The sequence below is a fragment of the Nuphar pumila genome, chromosome 15, assembly GCF_984573655.1.
Source record: "Nuphar pumila chromosome 15, dmNupPumi1.hap1.1, whole genome shotgun sequence".
Classification (NCBI taxonomy): Eukaryota; Viridiplantae; Streptophyta; class Magnoliopsida; order Nymphaeales; family Nymphaeaceae; genus Nuphar; species Nuphar pumila.
The window spans coordinates 74,508,604-74,531,521 of record NC_143263.1 but is presented as its reverse complement, the minus strand read 5'-3'; the positions used below and the strand labels follow the sequence as shown (position 1 = coordinate 74,531,521).

At 40.6% G+C, this 22,918-nt stretch overlaps 1 protein-coding gene across 2 annotated transcripts in view; it reads right to left on the bottom strand.

Moving 5' to 3' along the window:
* Nucleotides 1-12,503, bottom strand: part of LOC149815623 (disease resistance protein Roq1-like) — a 95,639-nt gene extending 83,136 nt beyond the window's left edge. The window contains exon 1 of one of the 2 annotated variants that reach the window (XM_089990089.1): nt 11,887-12,503. In XM_089990089.1, coding sequence (XP_089846215.1) covers nt 11,887-12,392 — 506 coding nt within the window. In that variant the 5' untranslated portion in view covers nt 12,393-12,503. The remainder of the gene's footprint in view (nt 1-11,886) is intronic. The other variant, XM_089990090.1, reaches the window with a different exon arrangement.
* Nucleotides 12,504-22,918: the final 10,415 nt, after the last annotated feature.

The window sequence follows — 22,918 nt, the reverse complement described above, 5'->3', positions numbered from 1 at the left end:
ATAACCAACATAAGCATATCTATATAATTAGATTTAACATCAGAGGGATAGATTCATACAATCAAGAGTGTGTACGACCTTATATTATCATGGTATGAAATAAATATATACGGTGTGTGTTTTTTTGAGAGGAGGCTTGAAAATTAATGGCTCAGAATTTTTATAAATATTCAAGCATCCAAAAATCATCATTTTTCATTGCAAATACACAATCCAACAGTGGATTACATCTGCATGGTTCTATTTACAAAAAAAGTGCTAGAAATGCGCAGTTCAAATGGTACTTTTCATATTCTAGCAATTCTATATATAGCTGAAAAATCAATTGCTTAGTCTAACAAATTTCCAACACTCATAAAATCATATTTGTGGAGTGAATAGACATGATCCAAGAGTCAATCATTATTATTTTGACCATGGCAAACACATCCATGGGCCTGAATTTGGTTAAAACAACCTCACACACATATGTATATATATGTATGTATATATATATATGTATATATATATATATGTATATATATATGTATATATATATATATGATGTGAAAATATGAGAATCACAATATCAACTAGTATTTTCAACCTTTTTCTATAAATCCAACCTTGTGAATATGTTCAGCAACTCTCTTTGCTAGGTGTTGGCTATCAGATCATGTTTTGTCGTTGAAAAAGCTGGATTTTGCACAAGTAAATATTTATTAAAAATTTGAGTCGTTGATTTTCAAGACATAAAAATCTTGCTTATTCATAGTAATACGATGATATAAGAAACTATCATTTTAAAACCGAGTGTGTTGATTACATCAGTGTGGTCGGTTTCAACAAAAAAAAAAGATAACAAAAGCAACGTGAAAATATTGGTTCACTCTTATTCTCACATTCTGATGGCCCTAGATATATATAGGGAAGGGGGACCGTCCACCCAAAAGAAAAGAAACTCCAAAATCTACAAGCAATGATGATCGAGATGGCTCCCCTTCTCCAATGCTTGAGCATTTAATAGATCGGACCTTATATATTAGTTCTTTATTATTTATTTAACATGAAATGTGCTTTACACAAAGACTTTACTACATAGAAACATGTTTTTCAAAATGTGAAAAATCCATGGCTCACAATGCATTTAAAACATTACAGTGTATTGTGAGCTGTTGATTTTTAGCACTTTAAAAAACACATCTAAACATTGAAAATTCACAATCCAAAACATGTCACTCACTAAGTGAATGATAAAAATTCAATATGTAAAGTCTGATTGATGAAAAACTTGATTGTTAGAGAAGGAACGCCATCGATTATCATCAGTTATAGATTTTGGACCTTCCATTGGCTAGACAGTCCTCCTTTCCTATATATATGTTGTGAGAACTAAGCATTGCCAACACTTGTTTTGCAAATCTCACCATGCAGATGTGTTCCAGATGATGATATTGCTAGGAATAAACTGTTGGATCGTATATTTTTTCAAAAAAGATAAGTTTTGGTTACCCGCCATTGATTTTTATGCCTTAAAAGATTATGCTTTTGCATCATAATTGGATGAGTCAAGAGCTGGCCACTATAAATCCAAGCATGTGGATCACATCCGTGTGGTTAGATTTTACTAAAAAGAATAAAAAGCCCATGAAAATCTCGGTTCACCCAATAGTTCTCATATTCTAGTAACCCCATATATATATATATGTGTGTGTGTGTGTGTGGTAATAGTGGACAACATTTCATCCACTGTTATGTCAGGCGCAAGGGCACCGCTCAGTGTCACTATTTTTTCGTGCAATACAGGTAATTAGAGGCGGTCAGAACCATCGCTAAAGACCTTTTTTCCTAGCCAAGTCTTTTAATTTGGTGAAAGACCACCGGTAAATGTCCCCTTTTTTGTGTGGTACACAACCATGCTTCTCATATTTTGTTCCACGTTTGCCCATCCATTATTACTCTCCTCTCTCTCTCTCTCTCTCTCTCTCTCTCTCTCTCTCTCTCTCTCTCTCTCTCTCTCTCTCTCTTTTTATATATATATATATAGTTGTTACAGGCATTTGTATGTACAGACGACTTACCAACTTTTTTTTATTTTTGGGTCCAAGTGACCCTATGATGTGATCTACATGTTTTTAGTGAGAACTGACTTTTGAATCTCTGAAATGCAATGTGTATAGGTTTCTCCAGTAGATGAAAAAATCAACCATTGTAAATGCACCAGTTTTTACTGACTAAAAAAAAAATATTTTTTTTTATCCGAGGGATGCGCCTCTAATGTGAGCATGCTGAACACATCTACTTGGTTAGATTGAGTCAAAACAATTCACAGTCTGATATTCCAACTAGATTGTACCTACAATCGAGTATATTATATAACAAAAGTGGTAGCTGGCTACAACTGTTTTAGCCTGCCACCAGCCTACAGGTACCCAAAAGATTTTTCATGTTGTTTTTTACAAACCTGGCCAGGCATATGTGATCAACATGGTTGATTTGCTAGGAGTCGATATTTGGATATTATTTTTCATTAAAAATATGAGTTTTTAAGCATTGAATACTTATGAAAATCTTAGATTGTTTATTTTTAAACATTATATACATGCTTAGCGGAATTGGATGATCCAAAAGACAATTCCGATAAAATCAGCAAGTAAAACACATGTATATACACATTTAAGGAAAACATGAAGAAAAAAAAAACCCTTCAAAAGCTGAGGATAGGCTATGTCACACGGACTCGGCTAGGGAGGTGCTGCACCCGAGTCGACACGCCCCGACACGGGTGCGGCTTCGGACTCGGCCTGGACTCGGTCAACGCCGAGTCGGACTCGGTCAACGAGTCGAGGCCGAGTCCGTCCACATTTTGGACTCAGTCAACTTTGACCGAGTCCAAAAATGTCCATTTGTCCTTAAAAATGATTTTTTTAATATTTTTTATTTAAAAAAAATAAATAAAAAGAGTCACAGACACAGACTGTGTTGTGTCTGTGCACTTTTTTAAAAAATAATAAATATATATATAGCCGAGTCCCCGTGTCCAAAAATTTTAAAATTGCGTCGCACCCGCACCCGCACCCATGTGACATAGGTGGTAGGAAGTTACCACCTAATATATAAATTTGACAGCTTCTATGGTGGTCCACACTTTATATAGATCTTAGGGAGATTTTCATTGGTTTTTTGTTCTTTTGCCTTGAATCTAGCTATATGGATGTGATTTTGTGAACACCCCAGTTTTGATCAATGTATTCTTGAGGTTTTGTCCAAAAGACGGATTTCATGAAACATAAACTTTTTTATCTCTAAAAATCAGTGGCTATGGATATATTGATTTTTCTTGACTAATAAAAACATATTTTTTTGCCAAAAAACACATGATCTAAGAGTCGATATATGCTAAATAGATCAGATTGAATACATCTAAGATGTTAGATTGAGTCAAAACCACTCGCATCATTAGATTCAAACTTGAAGTATATATATTCATAGTCAAAACCACTCGCATCATGTATGCATAATATTCCATATTTTTCTTGAGAAAAATACTATTCACCATATGAAAACATTAGGGATAGAACACCCACTTTCTTCCCAGCCATAAATCAACCATTGTGCTACCCTATATATATATATATATATATATATATATAGAGAGAGAGAGAGAGAGAGAGAAATGGATTCGTGCTAAATGAAATACTGGTCTCGAAAATTTACAAAGATTTTGAATGTTATAAAAACCACCCATTTGTAAGAATTTAACACTTCAAGACCTAATCCCTATAAGATCAAGGACTAAAAAATTTACAAATAAAACTAAAAATTTTTAGCATATTTCGTTTAGAACGGAGTCCGTACCCATTATTATTATTATATTTTGGTAGCCCACTAGGTTGGTTTATGCGGCTGGCAAGAAAGTCGGTGGGTGTTCCATCTCCAATGTATTCATATGGAGAATAATATTTTTCTCAAGAAAAATGTGGAAATAATATTTTTTGTTAACAAGGCCATCTAGGCTCAGCTTGTCAGAAGCTGAAGATTGATCTTGGAATAGCAAAAACCAGCCTAACCTGAAGAGGGCTCGACGTGGCAGGCTCGTTGACCAGCAAGGCATTGAGAGAGAGAGAGAGAGCCAAAACAAGATTTCAACATAGCCATAAAAAGGGTCAACAGAGTTGAACCCAAAGAGAACAAAAGCAGAGCAAAACAAACAGAAATAAGCAAGAGCAAAACAAACAAAAAACAAGCGGCTCACGCAGGAGCCGCAAAACCAAAAATGTCTGGGGGGAGCAGAGCAACACCAACAGGAAAAGTAAGATCAGGAAGATGAATACACAGAATCGCGTAAACATCAACTAGGATTTTGTGCGCAAGAAGATTAATGTGAACCGAAGATTCTCGAAAAATGGCATCGTTGCACGCCATCCAAACGAACCACTAAGTGGTAAACAACCACGACCTCCAGATTAACAGCCACCGCATACTGCGCCAAAAGCAGACCAGATCCAAGATGAGATCGAGCGCAAAGGACTCCTCCATAACCAGGACCTCTGGTTGCTTCCAAGTCCTACGAAAGATCTCCACAAAAGTAGGGCAAGATCAGAAGAGGTGGAAAGAAGATTCTTCAGCAGTATGATAAAGTACACATTAGCTCGGCAACTGGAAGCCCCACCTCTTTAAGGTAGAGTGAGTTTGGACCTTATCGTGCAAGATTAACCAAGCCAGGAGCTGAGATCGGGGAGAAGGGCCCTTCGCCCATATAGCAGATTCGGGCATCCAAGGCGCCCCCAGGGGAAGCAACGATCTATAAACTTTGCTGGTCAGGAACTTTCCGGTAGGAGCAATAGCCCAATGCGCCCAGTTACCAATATCGATTGGATTATCAAAATAGTCGTTGAAGATAGCTAAAGCCGACAACCATGACTGTCGCAGATGAGAAAATGCTTCAGGCCTCGAACGAAGGAAAACTGGAAGAAGAGAAGGAGGCCCATACTTAGAGAGAAGAAAACTAGCGCAAGGATTCTTCGACTGATGAGCATAGAGACTAGGGCAATACTCCTGAGTCTGGGCACAGGAACACCTAAACCGACCATAGAACGCGGCAAAACCACCGAACGCCAGCCAACCAGGTGGCGCTTACCCTTGAGATGATACCCAGACCAAAGGAAGCCTGCCAGTAGACGCGCCAACTGCTTCTCTACACCCACAGGCATCAGAAACATGGACATGAAGAATTCCGGAATGGTCGAGAGAACGTGCTTCACTTTAGTTAGGCGACCAGCAAACGAGAGATAAAGAAGCTTGCCACGAGAGTAATTTGTGCTTAACTTTAAGAAGCGTCGGAACCCAGGCCACAGAGGAAAGGTGCTTAACTTGTAACGACAAACTCAAGTACAACATAGGCAGCTCAGATGCAACACAATTAAAAATCTTCATCCCAGCAGCTAACATAAAGGGTTGGACGTGGAACATAGAAAGGGAACACTTTTGCTCATTGAGAGAAAGGACGAAAAGAGAGAAAAAGAAGAAGAATAAGCTTGAACTGAAGCATCTGTTGGACACTAGCGCGGCCGAAAATGATCATATCATCAGCATAAATTAGAGCATGAAAATTGAAGTTCTGAACCAGTAAAGGATCAATGAAACCATGGTTTTAAAACTCGCCGAGTCAACTCGGTGACTCGGCTGACTCGGCTCGGCTCGGCCCTCCAACGAGTCAACTCGGCAAGCTAAACTCGTTTTGCGAAAACTCGGCCTGACTCGGGCGAGTTTTGGGCACTTTTTTCTTTTTTCATTTTTCAAAGGCTATGGGCATTTTTTTCATATGTAAGTGTTCATTTTTCAAAGAACAAATAGCATAATAACAATAGGCTTACCAACTTAATATAAAATCACAAAATTAGTAAAAGTCAATCAAATTTCACATGTCCATCATTCATTCCTTTTGGTAGCTCCAGGTAAGGAATCAAACCCAGTACCCCTCAATGAGCATAGAGTGAATCCACTCCCCTCAATGAGCATAGAGTGAATCCACTAATCCAGCTAACATAACTGATCCCTCATGCAACCATCTCTGAGACCTACACAATAGTTGACAGTCAGCCTGTTCAAAACCAACAGCATAAAATGCCCACATTTATCATTATAATATATATACATCACAGCATTCTCATTATCCAAAGCTTATATGCATTTATGTGCAGATATATAAGGCATGGTCCAATCAACTCTACATCAGAAACACACTTACAAATATCAAGATAAAGTTCAATGTTCCCAAAATTTTGCAAGGATTTTCTGAGGCCCTGCAACACAACAGCTATGTCCATATATTCAGGATGTAAACCATGATCGAGCATGGCTATTAAAGTTCTTGAAGATAGTAATTAAGTCATTCTTTATATATTGTCTTGAAAGACTTGCTCCTGCTTGTGTAGTTTCTTTAGTAAATGTGAGATTTGAATTAAGAGCAGTTTTACTTGATGTTATTTTACTTATTAATCAATTAAACTAGTAATTAAGTCATTCTACAAACCTTTATATGTTTAAATGACAATTTATATATTGTCTTTGTTTTAAAATCAAAAGTTAACAAAACCCAGTCCGAGTCACCGAGTTGACCCGCCGAGTCACGAGTCAATAAAGAACGAGTCGAGTTCCGAGTCACGGGTTTTAAAACCTTGAATGAAACTGCAGGCAGCGGCCCGCTTAAGCAGCACATTAAGACCCTCAGCGACCGCATTGAACAATAAAGGTGAAAGAAAACAACCTTGATGCAGACCCCGCTCCAGCTTGAACTGTTCCCCGAAAGTGCCGTTGATATTCAGCATAGCATGTGCATTCGAGACTAATTCCCTAACCCAGCCAAAGAACCGACAACCAAACCCGAAGTTCGATAACATTTGAAATAAGAAGGGTCATTGCACTGAATCGAAGGCCTTATGAAAATCTAATTTAAGAACGAAAGAAGGTTGACTGCAAAGATGCAAAGAGTGCACAACCTCGGTTGCCATGATAAAAGAATGATGCACCCTCTTATTATGGATGAAGGCGAACTGAGAGTCCGAGGAGATCTGTTGAGCCACCGATTTCAGCCTATTTGCCAAAACCTTTGCAATCATACGGTAAAGAGCACTCATCGCCGAGATCGGGCGAAACCGAGAGATATCCGAAGCGTCGACATCTTTAGGAATAAGCGAAATAATGGCTAAATGAAAAGGGTAGGGCAGCCTGAAATTGCGATAAAACTCATCAAAGAGGCCAACCACGTCCGGTTTGACGGAATCCCAAAAAATCCTGAAGAAGTCAACATGGAACCCATCAAAGTCGGGGCGCTTTCCAACTAGACAGATCCTTGATAGCACGAAAGATCTCAACATCCGAGAATCTACTTTGTAAAGCACAGGCTTAGTCATGAAAGATCATCCGTAGCATGACAGACTCAATTTTCCCCTCTACGACCACCGAAGAGGCATAAATGGACTTGAAATAGCACGTGACGGCCAGGTTGACAAGTTGATCAGAGAAAGAGACACCCCCAATGGAGATGGAAGGGATAACCTTCCTCCGATGACGATGCGACGCATAGGAGTGAAAAAATTTAGTATTGCTATCACCGGCTTTAAGTCAATTCAGCCTGAATCGCTGCTTCCAACGGATTTCATCCCTGAGTCTCCAGTTATTCAAAAGCATAGATAGTTCAATGGACCTGGCCTGGAAACTCAAAAGTTGAGGTTCTGAAAACCCGACTGGGGAAGACATAGACTAGTACAATTCAGAAAGCTCATGCTCTGAGGCATCCAAATGTTGAAATTTCACAATGTTGCAATTATGGATCCAGGCCCTGATATCCTTAGCAAGACGCGAGAGCTTGTTGATAAGCCATAGAGCAGCCCAATGCTCGACAGAAGGTTTAGACCAAGAGGCAGAAATAACCAAATTGAAATCCGGCTCTTGTAGCCACCATTGCTCAAAAACAAAATGCCTGTTAAAGGAGAAGCCATCCCCCCAAATAGTGATGAGCTGACCATGATCAGAGATAGAGGGCGCCAGCAAGACACATTTAACATCAGGGATGAGGTCCAACAAAGAAGGGGTGACAAATACCCTGTCGAGAACACGACAGCACGGGCGATATCGCCTATTTGACCAAGAGAAGCGCTCGCCGGTAAGAGGAAGAGGGTACAATAGATGCTGATGAATAAAGTCTTGGAAGCCTCAAATGAAGGGATTAGGAAGGACGATAGAATTGGAATCATGAGGAGAAAGCAAACAATTGAAATTGCCCATAATTAGGTGGCACTGATCATTAGAACTAATCACCCTATCAAGGTCTCCCCAAAACGCTGGCCTCCTCGCAGCGAGATTAGGTCCATAAACCACGAACACTACTGCTCTTCGACCAACTGACTATAAGCTGAAGGCAACAGACAAAGAGTAGATACCCACGTCCACCTGCGATAAATTTAAAGACTTCTTACCGAAGAAGAGAATACCACCAACATGGTTGACTGCGGGCTTAAAGAAAAAATTTGCTCCCGCCAAATGGAAGAAGCGATCACAAGCGGGATATCCTCCATTTTAGTTTCACAGATGGCAAACAAGTCTGGATTAGCCTGTCTAATCCAACTCACCAAAAACAGGTGCTTGGAGGTATAATTGAGGCCCCTAATATTCCAACAAACGAGCTTCATGAGACAAAATCTGAAAAGACCCATGGTTGTCGCCACCTGGGCGATCTACGAGGAGACCAACCAACTGAGGCAGGAAAGACAACCCTCCTGGTTACCAGTGGGGGAACGCTGAACATTCCCGACAGGAGAGTCAACCTGCGAAGAACCGAACGACGCCGGCATGGGGGGCAAAGGATATCCCCAGAAACAGAGTGGAGACCCGAAATAGTCGAATCCATGATAGCTGATAGAGCAAGCAGTTGAGATACAGAGAGAGAGAGAGAGATCCAGCAGTCGAGCAGCATCGCCGATCTCAATACCCAGAAGGAGCTGAGAGGAAGGCAAGTTAGTCGACACACCCTCCCCCCCGACAGACTGTTGTCGAGGGAAATGATAGGTGAAGAAACCGGACGTGGAGAAGATGAGATAACCTCTGAGGCACGATGGTAAAAGGGGCGAGGATGAGGAACCGAGAAGCTAACCACCATGTGGTTGCATGCCTGGTTGGAGACAACATGAATCGCCATAATATGGATAACAAGATAAGCAAAACTCCAGAATAAAAAGAGAATGAAGGAAGATGTTGAACTAAGACCGCCATGAGCAAGACTGTCCACATGTGCCACCGAGCAATAGCTGGAAAGAGAGAAGGTCGAAGCAAACACCGGTTCCCCAAGAAGCGAAGAAATGATTGACTGAACTGGAGGATGGAAATGGGAGCAGGCCATGGTATGGGACTGCGAGGTCAAACCTGGCAGCACGAGCTGCGAAGGAAAAGGCAGAAGCACGTCAAGCTCACCTCGAGCAAGCAAACCTGAAGGCGACATGAACGAGACTTGGGAAGGTGCGCAAGGATAGGCAGGTTGAGGTCCCCATCCAGAAGCAGATAAAAGCACCAGGTCCCGAGAAGAGAAATCATTGAAAGGAACAGACTGCATGGGGCCTTCTCCATGCAGAATGACCGACGTCCTGGGGAGGGCTGAAGGAGCCGCCAATGAAACTTGAGAAAGAGCGCTAGAAAAAACAAATCCACATGAGACAGCTGACGGCTTGGATACACGTTCCTCGAGGAGTCGGGCCAAAATGAGAATATCCTTCACCGGAGAAGAGGCAAGGGAAGCCGAAGACGAGGACTGAGAAACCTTAGCAATGGGCGGTCGGAGAGGGACCCAAATAGACCCAATCTTGACTACAAGGAAGGAATATGTCGGCTGCTGAAGATCGTTGATTTGCACCTACGGTGAGAAGAAAAGATGACTGATTGGCCGAAGGTTACTCCGGCGAGCATGATAACGCCCCAACCCAGTAGGGACTTGGGATGGAAGAGACGACCTCACCGAGAACGGAGGAGAGAATGTCGAATCCAGACTGGGTGACGCAGAGAGGAAAAGGAGGAATCACACTTGTGGCAGTGACGACGCTTATGGAAATTCAGGGAGAAACAAGAAGCACACCACCAATCCCCTGGCCTGGCAAGGCTTAACTGAGATCTAGAGCGAAGGGCATGAAAAGAGCGCTGTCAGGAAGAGGGAACTTGCTGCCATGACTTATCTGTCGCCCGATTCGATGGCACACGGAAGAAGAATGGCGAAACCAACATTGCCTGAGCAAAGCACGTGGCGAGAGGCTCCAACCTTACCCCACGTAAGAAATGCTCAACATCCGAGATTAGAAGCGAGCCCAATGCAAGGCAGGAGCACAACGACGCCGAAAGCAAAGAGAAAAACCTATAATTAAGCCTGAAAGAGAGGACAGCGTCGATACCCCACCGGCAGAAAGCAAAGGCAGCCCCCCAATCATTGATGGCAAGCTTGATGAAATTAAAGGCTCGCTGGTTTGAATCCAACGAACAATATGGAGCGAGGCCCCAGAAATGGGTCGTCTGTTGGCGCATGCCGGCAGAGAAAATAGGGTGAGGAAAACAGGAGAAGTCGACCGATGGCAAGCCATCTGATGCGGGCCTTCCCCTTCTTCAATCTAACATAAGCTCTGGTTTCGTCGAACACATGCCACCGGCCAGCCACCACCGGACAAAAACCCGCCCTGCCTTGGCTAAGGTAGGGAGCCGGGAAGAAGGAGTGAGAGAGAGAGAGAGAGAGAGAGATCATACCTCCTTAGCACAAAGTTCTTCCGATTAAGAAGCCCAAATTCCTTGAGGAAGATGACAGATAGCAGAGGAGGGAGAAAACCCACACCCGACGAAACCGGAAAACCACCGGAGGCAAACGGCAGCTGCGCCTGGGCTCAGAATGTCAGCAGTGGCCTTCCCTTCGGCACCGGAGAAGGGAGAAAACTGGAATCCAGGCTGCAATGGGACCGGAAACCAGGCTGCAAGTGGGGTCACCAGAGGTTCCGTCGAGTCGAGTGAGCAGAGAGGTGACCAGACCGAAAACCAGGCTGAAGGGGGGTCGCAGGGGGTCCACAGTTGCAGGGGGTCTGGGGAACCGAGGCAGAATGGGGCGAGGGAGATCGCAGGGGGAGAACGTGGTGTAGCCTGAGGCAAAAGGTCGGCTGCCCGTTGAGGTGGGCCGGAGGGGGAACGGGGTCGGGCAATAGTCGCCGGAGAGGGAACAGGGTCGGGTAATGGTCACCGGAGAGTGAACGTGGTCGGGCGATGGTCGTCGGAGGGAGATGGGGTGGGGAATCAGAGAGAGAGAGGACAGAGAGAAAGGGACGGGGGCCTGAGGCTGATAGTGAGGAAGACGAATGGTTGCAGGGCGATGGTCGCCGGATTGGGATGGGTCAGGAATCAGAGAAAGAGTTGGCAAAAAAAAAAAGTAGGGGGGGGGGGGGGGGGGGGGGGGGGGGTTGGTCGGGAATCAGAGAGAGAGAGAGATGGAGGCAATAGCCACTGTGCAGGGATTAGGCGCAACAATAAAACCCCAATGGTGATACAATGGTCACGGTTCAAGGATGAGGTATAACAGAACCCTAATGGGGGAGGCAATGGCCACGGTGCCGCAAAGAGAGAGAGAAAGAGGGTTTCTTTTCTGATCTCTGAGGGGTGTTTTTGCTGAGCGTTTTTTGAGTGGATTATTGATCGAGGTTTTGGGGATGGTGACGCTGGAGGAGGTGGATCGTCCAGAGAGCGAGAGAGAGAGAGAGAGGGCCAAGAGAGAGACGAGAGAGAGAGAGACGTCAAAATGGTGGTGAGTGGGAGGAAGATGAAAATGGAGGAAACTGTAATGCAAAAAAAAAAAAATTGATAGGGAAAATTGAGAGAGAGGTTACTCACCCATTTGTGTCTGTCTTGAGATTGTACCCGGAAATTTCCCCAGCTGTCGACAACGCTTTGATCCATCCATTGATCTCCTTTCGCACTTCCTGATTATCCAGCTGTCGACAACGCTTTAAGAATCCTGATCCAAAAGGCCCTTTCTGATTACGAACATGGGTTGGTTCTACATCAAAGAAGACGGGAATGATCAGCCTTCCGCACTTCACGATCTCGGCGATCTCCCTCAAGCACCATATCGAATCGGCATAGTGCTCGGAGAAGATGGTCACAAAGAGCCTGGATCTCTGGATGTACCCAAACAGCCCATCCAGACTCTCTCCCTTCTTCAAGTCCTCATTGTCTATGAAGGCACGAATACCCTTGTCTACTAAGGCTTTATGGAGATGGCCAGTGAAACCCTTGCGGGTGTCTTCTCCTCTAAAACTTATGAATACATCAAACTCCCATCCGTCTTCCCTTGATGAGGATGACCCTTCTCCTCTTCCACTGCTTTCTGCCTCCATTGCTTGGTATCAATTAGTGAGAACTAATGCTCTGCCGCAATAAGAGGAAAAGGGTGAGAACTATGTATTGAGTTTCCGCTCACCGTCTGGGTTTTATAATGGAGGAGAGAGCCAGAGAGGATGCCCTAGAAGTTTGTCTTTTTACTTTTTAGATGCCGGATGCCTCATGCTAGTTAACGGTCAGATCAAACACCTCTGTCTTCGGATCTCAATATGACTGGACCATATTTAACAAGATCTAAGTCCATATTTATCAGAAAGAGAATTAAAACCTTTCACACAAAAGCACAATTGTCGATCATGAATTAAAACCGAATTTTCTCCATAAGACTATTCAAGGGGGAGAGTTCACCTTACTGGAATTAAAAAAAGATAGTAGAGTAATTTTATCATGCAAAACCGTGGTTTAAACTTGGTAAAAGCCAGTTATGTTAGAGAGGCGTGTCTTTGAGAATTAATTTTTAACTCAGGCATGTATTCACAAGTTTTGTAAATAGGTCAAAAGTTAGGTGTGCTTTTGAAATTTTTCTAAACAATGTCATGATATTTTCTAAATAATGCGAGATATGATTTCGTGTTTTTAATCATTCAATGTATAGAATATGCTCAAAGTGTTTGGTCCTTCAGAAATCATTTTGTTGCCTAAAGCAGAAAGCTATTGACATGCAGTTGGTCATCTCGTGTTATCAGTCATTGGCAAAGAGCTTTAATCAAAAGGCGCTCAGTACAAGGCCAAAATGAACTCAATATTTCTCTCCCTCTCTCTTATATATTTCATGTAGAAAAAATTATACAAAATATATATCTATATATATATATATTATGTACAAACAAAATGAAATGGTTTTACGATAGCCAGTTCATGTTCAGCTCATCTCATTCAAGGATAAGTCAAGTTTGAGCTTGGATAGGCTGAACACAAACATGACTTGCACGTTTACCAACCTTAGACACAATAGCAAAGGTTTAATTATTGCCTATGCTTGAGTGCGTTTTGAGTCAGATGCAGATCATTCTTTTTAATTTTTTTTAACAAAAACAAATTCACAAAATGACGTGTCACACTTCTTTATAGAAAAAACTAATAATATGTTGAACCCCAATTCAAACTTCAACCGAAAGCAAAAATTATTCTTCCCAACAATAACTCAGATCCAGATCCAGTAGAATCAATCATATCAGTCTCAATTGATTAAAATATTCAACTGAAAGTTTTTGAAGCTGAACACAAAAACCGAGCAGAGTCACAAGCCTTGTTTCATTTATCCAGCCCTAGTGGCCTAACCACATTTCGTAGAGGGAGTCAAAAGCTTTTGAACAAACAAAGGCCGACTCTTCTTTGGTATGCATATAGTTTTTAAGTGAATAATCAAACGTTATTTTATCTAGTGCACGTTACTTTGTGTTGGGACACTGCAGGTTCAAAACCCAATGGTGTAGTTGTATAACTGGGTCTGCCTAACCCTTGCAGGCCTTTCAAAAAAAAAATTGTTGGCTTTTTGTCAATTTCCAACCATTAACATATGAAAAGGCTAACCATTATTTGGATCTGCTAAGTTACGTGATCCAATTTAACCTCTAACAATTCGTCAACTCTATCAGGTACAGACAGAAAATTAACCTCATGTCAAAATCAAATTTTGTTTTAAAATCAAAAACCAGTTTTATTCATGAATGATGTTGCCAGGTCTGATTTGTTGATAGTTGGATAGACTTTCTATGCGGCTGGAGGTTTTTAAACTTAAGAGCTAAAAAACTAGAGTGATTAGATAGATAGATAGGTTTCTAAGGGTTCCACAATGAGGTCGAGATTTATTGAATGCTTTCTACACGAGGATTGAAGGTTCGGAAAGATTATCTCCAACTAATGTGCATTTTTTGATCAAATAAACTGCTAACAACACATGGTGCTAATGACACGGTTAACGATACTCAAGCGCTACTAACGATAATTTATGTACTGATAATTGCAATTCAAGACTGGTTAACGTCAATCTTTGAATAAACTCGATATGCTAACTTCTTTTGGCCATATCTTTCTATCAGTATATTTAATTGAGATATAATTATGCGTTGAAAAGCTAACATCCTCTACTTTAATTCATTTTTTAAGTGTAAGATCAAATATGATTGATTTTTATTGCGAAAAATGCACTCAAAGTAACCACTACTTGAAAAATAGATTTTTATTGAATAAGTTACCTTTTTTATTATAATTTTTTACTCAAACATCGGAATAAACTGATTTTTTTTTCTTTAAAAGGTAAGATCAACTAGTTTAATTGATATTTAGACAAAGAACTTGAAGATGCAATTTTAAAGACCAAATGTAGAATAACTCTAAAATAAGCTAAAGGCACTAAATTTTGGCATATGACATCTAAGTCCATATTTATCAAAAAGGGAATTAAAACCTTTCACACAAAACCACAATTGTGGATCATGATTCATCTTGGGCTCCTGCCTTTGTGGCTAGGGATGTTGTAGTTTGTCATTTGACATCAAAATGATCAAATCCGAGACCCATGGGATGAGAGTATCTTTGGCCCATTGTCCAAGTTCAGTGCAGGTTGTTTTGTCTAGTCAACCTGCTTGTTATTGTGATATCTTAACTTTCTCTCTACGAGGCATTCAAAGTAGTTTTCCTTATTATTTGTTCTCTTCACTTTTATTTGTTTTATTGCGGTTGAGCAATCTCCATGACAGATCACTAATGTGTGGAGGACACGTCTCCAATTCAATATCGACTTATTCTCTTCTTTGCAATGGAGACACATCTTAGACCATTTCAAAAAGAGATGTAGAATCATCAACATCATCCATCTTTCATCATACATAAAACAACAGCATGATTATCACTATAGTTGTCTCCTTTTTATTTTCCATTTCTTCCCTCCGTCGTGTACTGACTAAGGTGTTCGCAACTAGTAATTGGTAAAGAGCCCTTTAATCAACGGGCACTTAGTACAAGACCAAAATGAACTCTCTCTCTCTCTCTCTCTCTCTATATATATATATATATATATATATATATATATATATATATATATATATATTCTACTTACAAAAATATAAAATATATATATATTTCATATAGAAAAAATTATACAAAAATATATATTCTATGTATAAATAAAATAAAATGGTTTTACACTAGCCCGCTCAAGTTCGGCTCCAACACTACAAGAAAACCGTAAATTAGAGACGGATGATATCCATCACTAATCCATCGTTAATCCATCACTAAACTGTTTAGCGATGGATAGCATCCATCACAAATTTTTGGTTGCTAATTAGCAACAGAACTTATCTGTCGCTAATTTGCGACGGATTTGCGACGTACATGATCCATTGCGAGTTCATTACTAAATAAGCACAGTTTTGGTTTCGCGATGGACATTATCCGTCGCTAAAATAGTGACGGATTAGCAACGGATAATATTTATTGCTAAATTTAAAAAAACAATAAAAAAAAATTGCTCCCTGCAGGGCGGTATTCAAGCAGCAATAGGCCGAACTTGTACCACACCCCACAGGCGTTGCACAAGGTCTTAGACCTCCAACATAGAAGAAAAAAGTAACAAAAACCCATCCCAAGAACCATCAAAACAAAGAACCCCACTTCATTTTCTGACGAGAATCTTGCTGAAAACCGAAACCCCACCTCTTACTCTGGCGACGTCAAAACAGGGGAGTGTTCTTTCTCAAAGCTCGTTATCACAACACTCTTTCACACAAAACCGTAGGATTCAACATGAAGTATCAACTCTCACAAACATTGCACCAAAAACCCACCTCTCAAAGTCCGTCCAAATCTCCAGCAACAAACAGAGTAGTGCGACTGCCCAACCCAACCCATAATAAAACAAAAACCCACATCTTAAATTCCGACCACATCTCCAAGAACAAAACAGGAAGGCGATCTTCTAAATCCAGGCCACATTACACCAAAAAACCACCTCCCAAAATCCAAAATAAAACTCTGGGAACAAAACAGGGGATGGCGAGCTCCTCAATCCAACCAGCACCGGCGACTCCGACTCTTGTTCTTCCTCGCGTTCCTCCGCCACGAAGTCGTCTTTGTTTGAGAAGTCAAGGAGGCCCTCCAGGAAGAAGGCGGTTTAAATCGAACGACTTTTGGGTCGGTTTAAATTTCCCACTGGGAGAGAGGAAAAATTTCGCTACCTAGATGGGTCGGTTTAAATTAAAAAGTAGCGATGAAATTAGCGAGAGAATTTTTTCATCGCTAAAAACCCATGCATGCTGATAACCACCCACTTCTTCCACTACAAGCTCTGCTCACCATCGACTTAAGGTTTGGGCTCATTGTGTGTGTTGATAGACTAAGAAGAACACCAAACATCCTACATCGCATCAACATCTATCGACACATATATTAATTTAGTTTGTTTTTTAGCATATGCCTACAACCCCAGCCCTACACACAATTGCAAAGGTTTAATTATTGTCAATGCTTGAGTGCATTTGAGAGTTGGCGTTCATTTAAAAAGCTATATCTAATCCACTTTCTAATTATGGATAATGCTTGAGTGCGTTTGAGAGTTGTTGGTTTAGCCCGGACCCACTTGCTAAGAGAACTATAAATATGTTTTCATTAAAAGTAATTTTAAGAAAAAATGGGTGTATAACATATCTGATTGTGAGAAAAGTTCCAATGGTTTAATGTTTTACTTTTAAGCACTATCAGTATGTCCAAATTATTGTTTTCAATTATTAGAGTCTTAGAAGTTTACTTGTTGGAATTACCAACGAAGGGGAGTGCTTGCCCATGATCATCGGCTGAAAAAAGTCAGATAATTCATGACTTGGTAACATACTCCATGCATGCTCCTAATTATGAATTGGAAAAGAGTGGAATACAAGAAAATAAGAACAAGTGACTATTAGCCATTTAGTAGAGGAATGAGACTTTGGGCTATAGCTTGTAATTATTTGAACTACCAAGTCATTCATCTATAAAATTGTAGTAAAAGATGTCAATAGCTTGCATTAGACAACCTTAACATGGTAAAATAATCCATAAATTCTACTACTTTTCCCAATTATGGATTGAAAAATAGTGGAACCACTACAAGAAAAATGCAGATTAGCGACGAACGCTATTCATCGCTAATCCATCGCAAATCTGTCGCTAAAGTGTTTAGTGACTGATTAGCAACGAAAAGCGTCTATCGCATAATCCTAGTCGCTAAATAGCAACAGAACTTATCCATCACAACTTAGTGATGGATTAGTGATGGATTAGCTATGAATCATGTCCGTCGCTAAATAAGCATGGATTTAGTTTTGCGATGAAATGTAATCCGTTGCTAATCCATCACTAAGTTGCAAAAAATTAGCGACGGATTACATTTTGTCGCAAAACTAAATATTAGCGACGGATAATATCCATCACAAAATTTAAAAAAAATGAGATATAATCCTTAAAACAACTTGGCGCCATAGATGGGCCAATCTCATGTACAACTTTTACAACAATAAAAAAACACGTAAAACTAACCTTGATTATTTGTTCCAATTCAATATTCAGGACTTCATTGAACTGAGATTAACTGACACCGTCCCTGATTGTCAACAAAATGAAATGGAATGAAGTTAGAAGTATAACTATTAACGATTACATTTTGCCTAATGATTAAAAAAGTAGCAAAACTGCACTGAAAAATGATCATCTTCTCAGGCTTCCTTTACTTGGCACTCTGATAGAAGTCAATCAACAATCCTTGCAAACAAACAAGCAATGAAACTGAATTCAGGAATACACTATAGTAACCTCCAAGCAACATAACCAAGACATAAAGTATTGGCAGCAGTTTGGCTGCACACTTTGGGAAAAATTTGCAACATTATATTGATTAAAAAATTAGATTGAACACAACATATATATCCCACCCAAGTTTTACTTTAGACAAAAGAAAGATGTAAGTAGGCAAGATCTTAGCAAATGAACAAATGTTAAAAAGGTGGTAAACTTCACGCGTTTCATAAAAAAATCATTTCAATGGCCTAAACCAAACACCACTTGGCCCTCTATAAAGCAATTGAATATCTAAAAATTAACTGCAAAGAACCAAGCTAACAACTTGAACACCTATTAGTCATAAACAATGGGTTGGCCGTGAAAGCATGAAATATTTGACTCAACCTTATAATTTCTCCATCAGTTTTGTTGTCAACAGTAAGCTTGAAGAGAGAATCTACCATTTCTACTTTAGGAGATTGTGTCCTAATAGATGCCCGATATCGAGAAATTAAGGGGCAATCATGAGAGCTCACAACATGCTATGTTGAACACATAAAAAGATACAAGTGAAAACCAATAAAAAATCATTATATAAACATCAATTAGTGAGGAAAACATACACAGATAATGAAATATATCTATATATAATATACATTTCTACAATATGAGAGTTTCAAAAAGAAAAGGATGTAATTAAAGCTTAGGTACCACTGAGAGAGCACATTACCGCAACAATTGATGGCATATCAGACTGACCAGGTGATCCATGAGACACATCCATTCCAAAAATTATGGTCGGTGATGAAGAGATTATTGAAATAGATGGTGATTTCTCGATAGCAAGCAAGGAATTAATCCCCACCAAGCTGATTTTGAAGCACACAAAATTCAAAAGGCATTTTAGCAAAATGCTAGAGATAATCAGATAATAAAACAAAAAAATTGCAAACACTGAAGTACCTTAAAATTGATCTTCAGTAATATATTAGTGAGATATTGATCATTGATTTTATGGGAAGGTGTCATACACTGGGTCACAATACCCAATTCAGAGAGATTTTTCCTCTTCCACGACCCTAAATCAAAGAAAATATCCATAGACATGAGTTTTTCCTGTCAGATAAAACACAAAGAGGGAACTGTGGAGGTCCAGGTAGTTTTGATTTTATCTGATCAAACATTTTTTTTACTCTAATGGCAGGTGGAGCATTCCAAAACTCAAGATACTCTTCGAATGTAGCAAATGGTGGCAAAATATTCTGATAATAAGAGTGTTAGTATTAATGAAACAAGCTATAACATAAAAATTAAAGACAAGATGAAAATGAAAGTAATAGAAAGATATTCCCAAAACTTACATTGCCTTTGCTTCTGCCAGTATTGGCAAGTCCCCTAGCAAGATGATCTGTATCACATCTTGCAGAAAAATTGACGATTGCCCAGTGTTCAAAACTGATAGGTTTCAGCATTTGCTGCACATGGAAGTTGCTAATCCGAATCATATTCACTTCAGATCAGAAGATCTAGCAGAGAATAACAAAAGAGACTTATATATACAAATAAATGAAAACAAGTACCTTCTGATTAAAGTTTCACCATCCATTTTGCAGTGCAAACAACTCCCCATTGCCAAAAACAAGCTTTAATAAAGCTTTAAAGAAAAACAGGAAACAACTGGGTAGTAAGCACCATAAGATGTTAATTTATATTATAAAGAATGAAGCAAGTCTAATGAAGTTATACCTTTGAAGAAGGCAGAATTCCGGTGAGGGATTTTCCTCCAGTGATAGATACCCGAACAAGGTAGGAATGAGGGTGGCGATGAAAGACCTAGGCGGCGGCGACGAGTCACAGCACCGCTTTCGGTGAGTGCTCGAACGAAAAAGAGAATGTGGTGACTGCGTGAGAGGTGGGGAACGAAAACAGAGGAAGAGGCGGTGGTGGTCACGGCGGTGGCGCGGCTCCGGCCGATTGGTAAATGGGGAAGGAAGGAGGTGTAGATGCGGAGAGAGCATTCAGTTGTGAACAGTAAAGAGGAGAAGAAGGTGGTGCCCTTCGGCCAGTAGGGGGTCAGTGATGGTGCGGCTCCGGCGATGGTTGACAACAACAACATCTGGCTCCGACCAAATGCGGACCGGGAAGGGGAGAAGGGAAGAGAAATGTCGATCGGCAGGGGTGTCGACGACGGCACAACTCCAGCGAGGCCACAAATAGGGAAGGAGGAGAAGAAGGTGAGGTGAGAGGCCACAACGACGGCATAAGGAGGTTGGTTGTTGGCCAACGTTCAGATGGGGAAGGAAAGAAGAGGTTGGTGTTCGGACAGGGAAAGAAAGAGGAGGTCGGTGTTCGAACGGGGAAGCCGATTTGGGGGTAATCAGAGAGAGACAATTTTGTGCTCTAGATGGGACGGTTTAAATCGAAAAGTAGCGACAAAATTTTTTTGTCGCGAATTCATCTTTAATTTGTGATGAATTTTGTGATGGAAAAATCTTGCCACTCATCCATCGCAAAGTTGCGATAAAGTTTGAGACAAAAATTTTCGGTCGCAAATTCATAGCTTATTAGCGATGGATTTTGTGACAAAAAAATTTCATCGCTAATTCCAATTTTGGAGACGACTAGTTTTCTCTAGCTAATCCGTCGCATATTTGCGATAGAAAAAATCTGTTGCAAATTTTGGTCGCTAATTAACATTTTTCTTATAGTGAACTCTTGAAGACAAGAATATGAAAATAATCTCCATTGCAGTTGAGGAATGAGACTTTGGGTTATACCATGTAATTATTTGAACCACCTATCATATGCCTATTTTTTTTAATAGGCCAGTACGACATGATGGTTCTTCCTTAACACCGCAAGCCTTTCGATCACTCGCTTGTCATTGCGTAAGCTACAATCAATAAGAGTGCAAAAAAGCGAGAGAGAATAGAGAGAGAAAAATTATAATCACTCAAAGGCAATCACAACGACGGTGAACAAAAGAAAGCTCAACACATTTTCATTGATTCATAGTTTTGCCCTCGAGGTCATTATTGTTTTGTTATACAAGTTAACCTTTTAGGGTATTTATCAACCTGAACCAAAGTGCAAGAGTGACCCAAAGAAAGTTACAAGTGACTCGACACTTACACCAAGACTCAACCAAAGCAAGACAGACTCTAGACACAACTGCACAAAGTTGGGTCGCAGGGGAATAGACTCCCTCTTTCAAATCATAAGTCATTCTCAATGCTATCTGTTTTGTGGTATGCTCTGACTTCGACCGAACAACGACTCTTTATCCAGAATGTTGACTCTCATGTTGGTTGTGTTGTCTCCTCTAATTGCACCAAATACTTCTTCGCTATACCCAAGTAATTGACCTTAAGGTGAAGGATCTTGCTAAAATATTTTTCAGCATGTTGTGTTGTCGAGACCCTCCACAGGATAGGAGTGCATTGTGGCATGCTATGTTCTGAATCCCCCTCATCCACATAGAATGGTTTAAGGTTGCACATGTAAAACATCGGGTGCACCTTAAAGGCTGTGAGTAAATCTAGCTTATACGCTAGATTGCCCACTTTCTTGATGGTGATGAATGGTCCCTCGTACTTTTTGTTCAATCCGCATTGCCACCCATAGAAGATGTCTGTATAACCTGAATAGAGTTTCACCAACACTTGGTCCCCAACACAAAACCCAGTGGCACGTCGATACTTGTCTGCCAATTTTTTCATCATCTTTGTCGCTTTGTGCATAAATAACTTCACCAGCTCGGTCAGATCGTGTCAGTCTCGAACAAACTAATAGACAAAGGATGACATTTCCTTCTCTTGTATGGCTACAGTTTATGGGGTCAACTACTATTGCCTCATTGCTATCTCGAATGGGTTGTGGCTTGAAGACTCACCCTTCTAAAGATTGTAACTGAATTAGGCAATATCCAAGAGCTTTACCCTATCTTTTTTATTGACACTAATAAAGTGCATGAGGTATTTCTTCAATATCCTATTGATGCATTCTATCTGCTCAACGGTCTGTAGGTGAAAACTTATCGAAAATAGTAGATCGGAGCCAAGTTGCCAAAATACTTAATGCTAGAATTTGCTCATAAAGCGAGCATTGTGATCACTCACAATATTTTTTGGTACACCCTAGTGTTTCACAACATGCTTAACAAATGGCTATGTAGTCTTCTCTGTAGGGCATTCCTTGAAAGCTTGAATAAAGGTGGCGTACTTAGAGAAATGATCCACCACCAGTAGGATGAAGCCATCTACCATCGAGAGACTAACAATAAAGTCCATGTGAATGCTTTCCTAAGGATGTTCTAAAAATGGTAGAGGCTCAAGGAGAACGACAGTCTTCTGATTAATCTCCTTGTCTTGTTGGCAAATGAGGCACATTTGCACATATCCTTCCACATCGTATCTCATTTGCAACCAATAACAGCTATGCTCGAAGAGTGCTAAGGTCCGCTCTTGACCTGAATGACTGGCTCATAAAGTATCATTGCACTCCTAAAGCAGTTCACGACGGAGGCTTCCCAACCGCGGCATGAAGACACATCTCCCTTTAGTCACAAGGAGGTCGTCTTATAGCCAAAATTGTTGAGTCTTTTCTGCCTGTGCTAGAGAGACGAGGTGTTGCGATGTTGGGTCCTGTTGAATTCTTTCGCGGATGCGGTCAAACAATATGCCCTCTAAGTGAACTTCGAAAAGCTCCGCCTGCACAGTTGCGAGTTTAGCCTTGCGACTTAGGATGTCAACAACAACATTGGTCT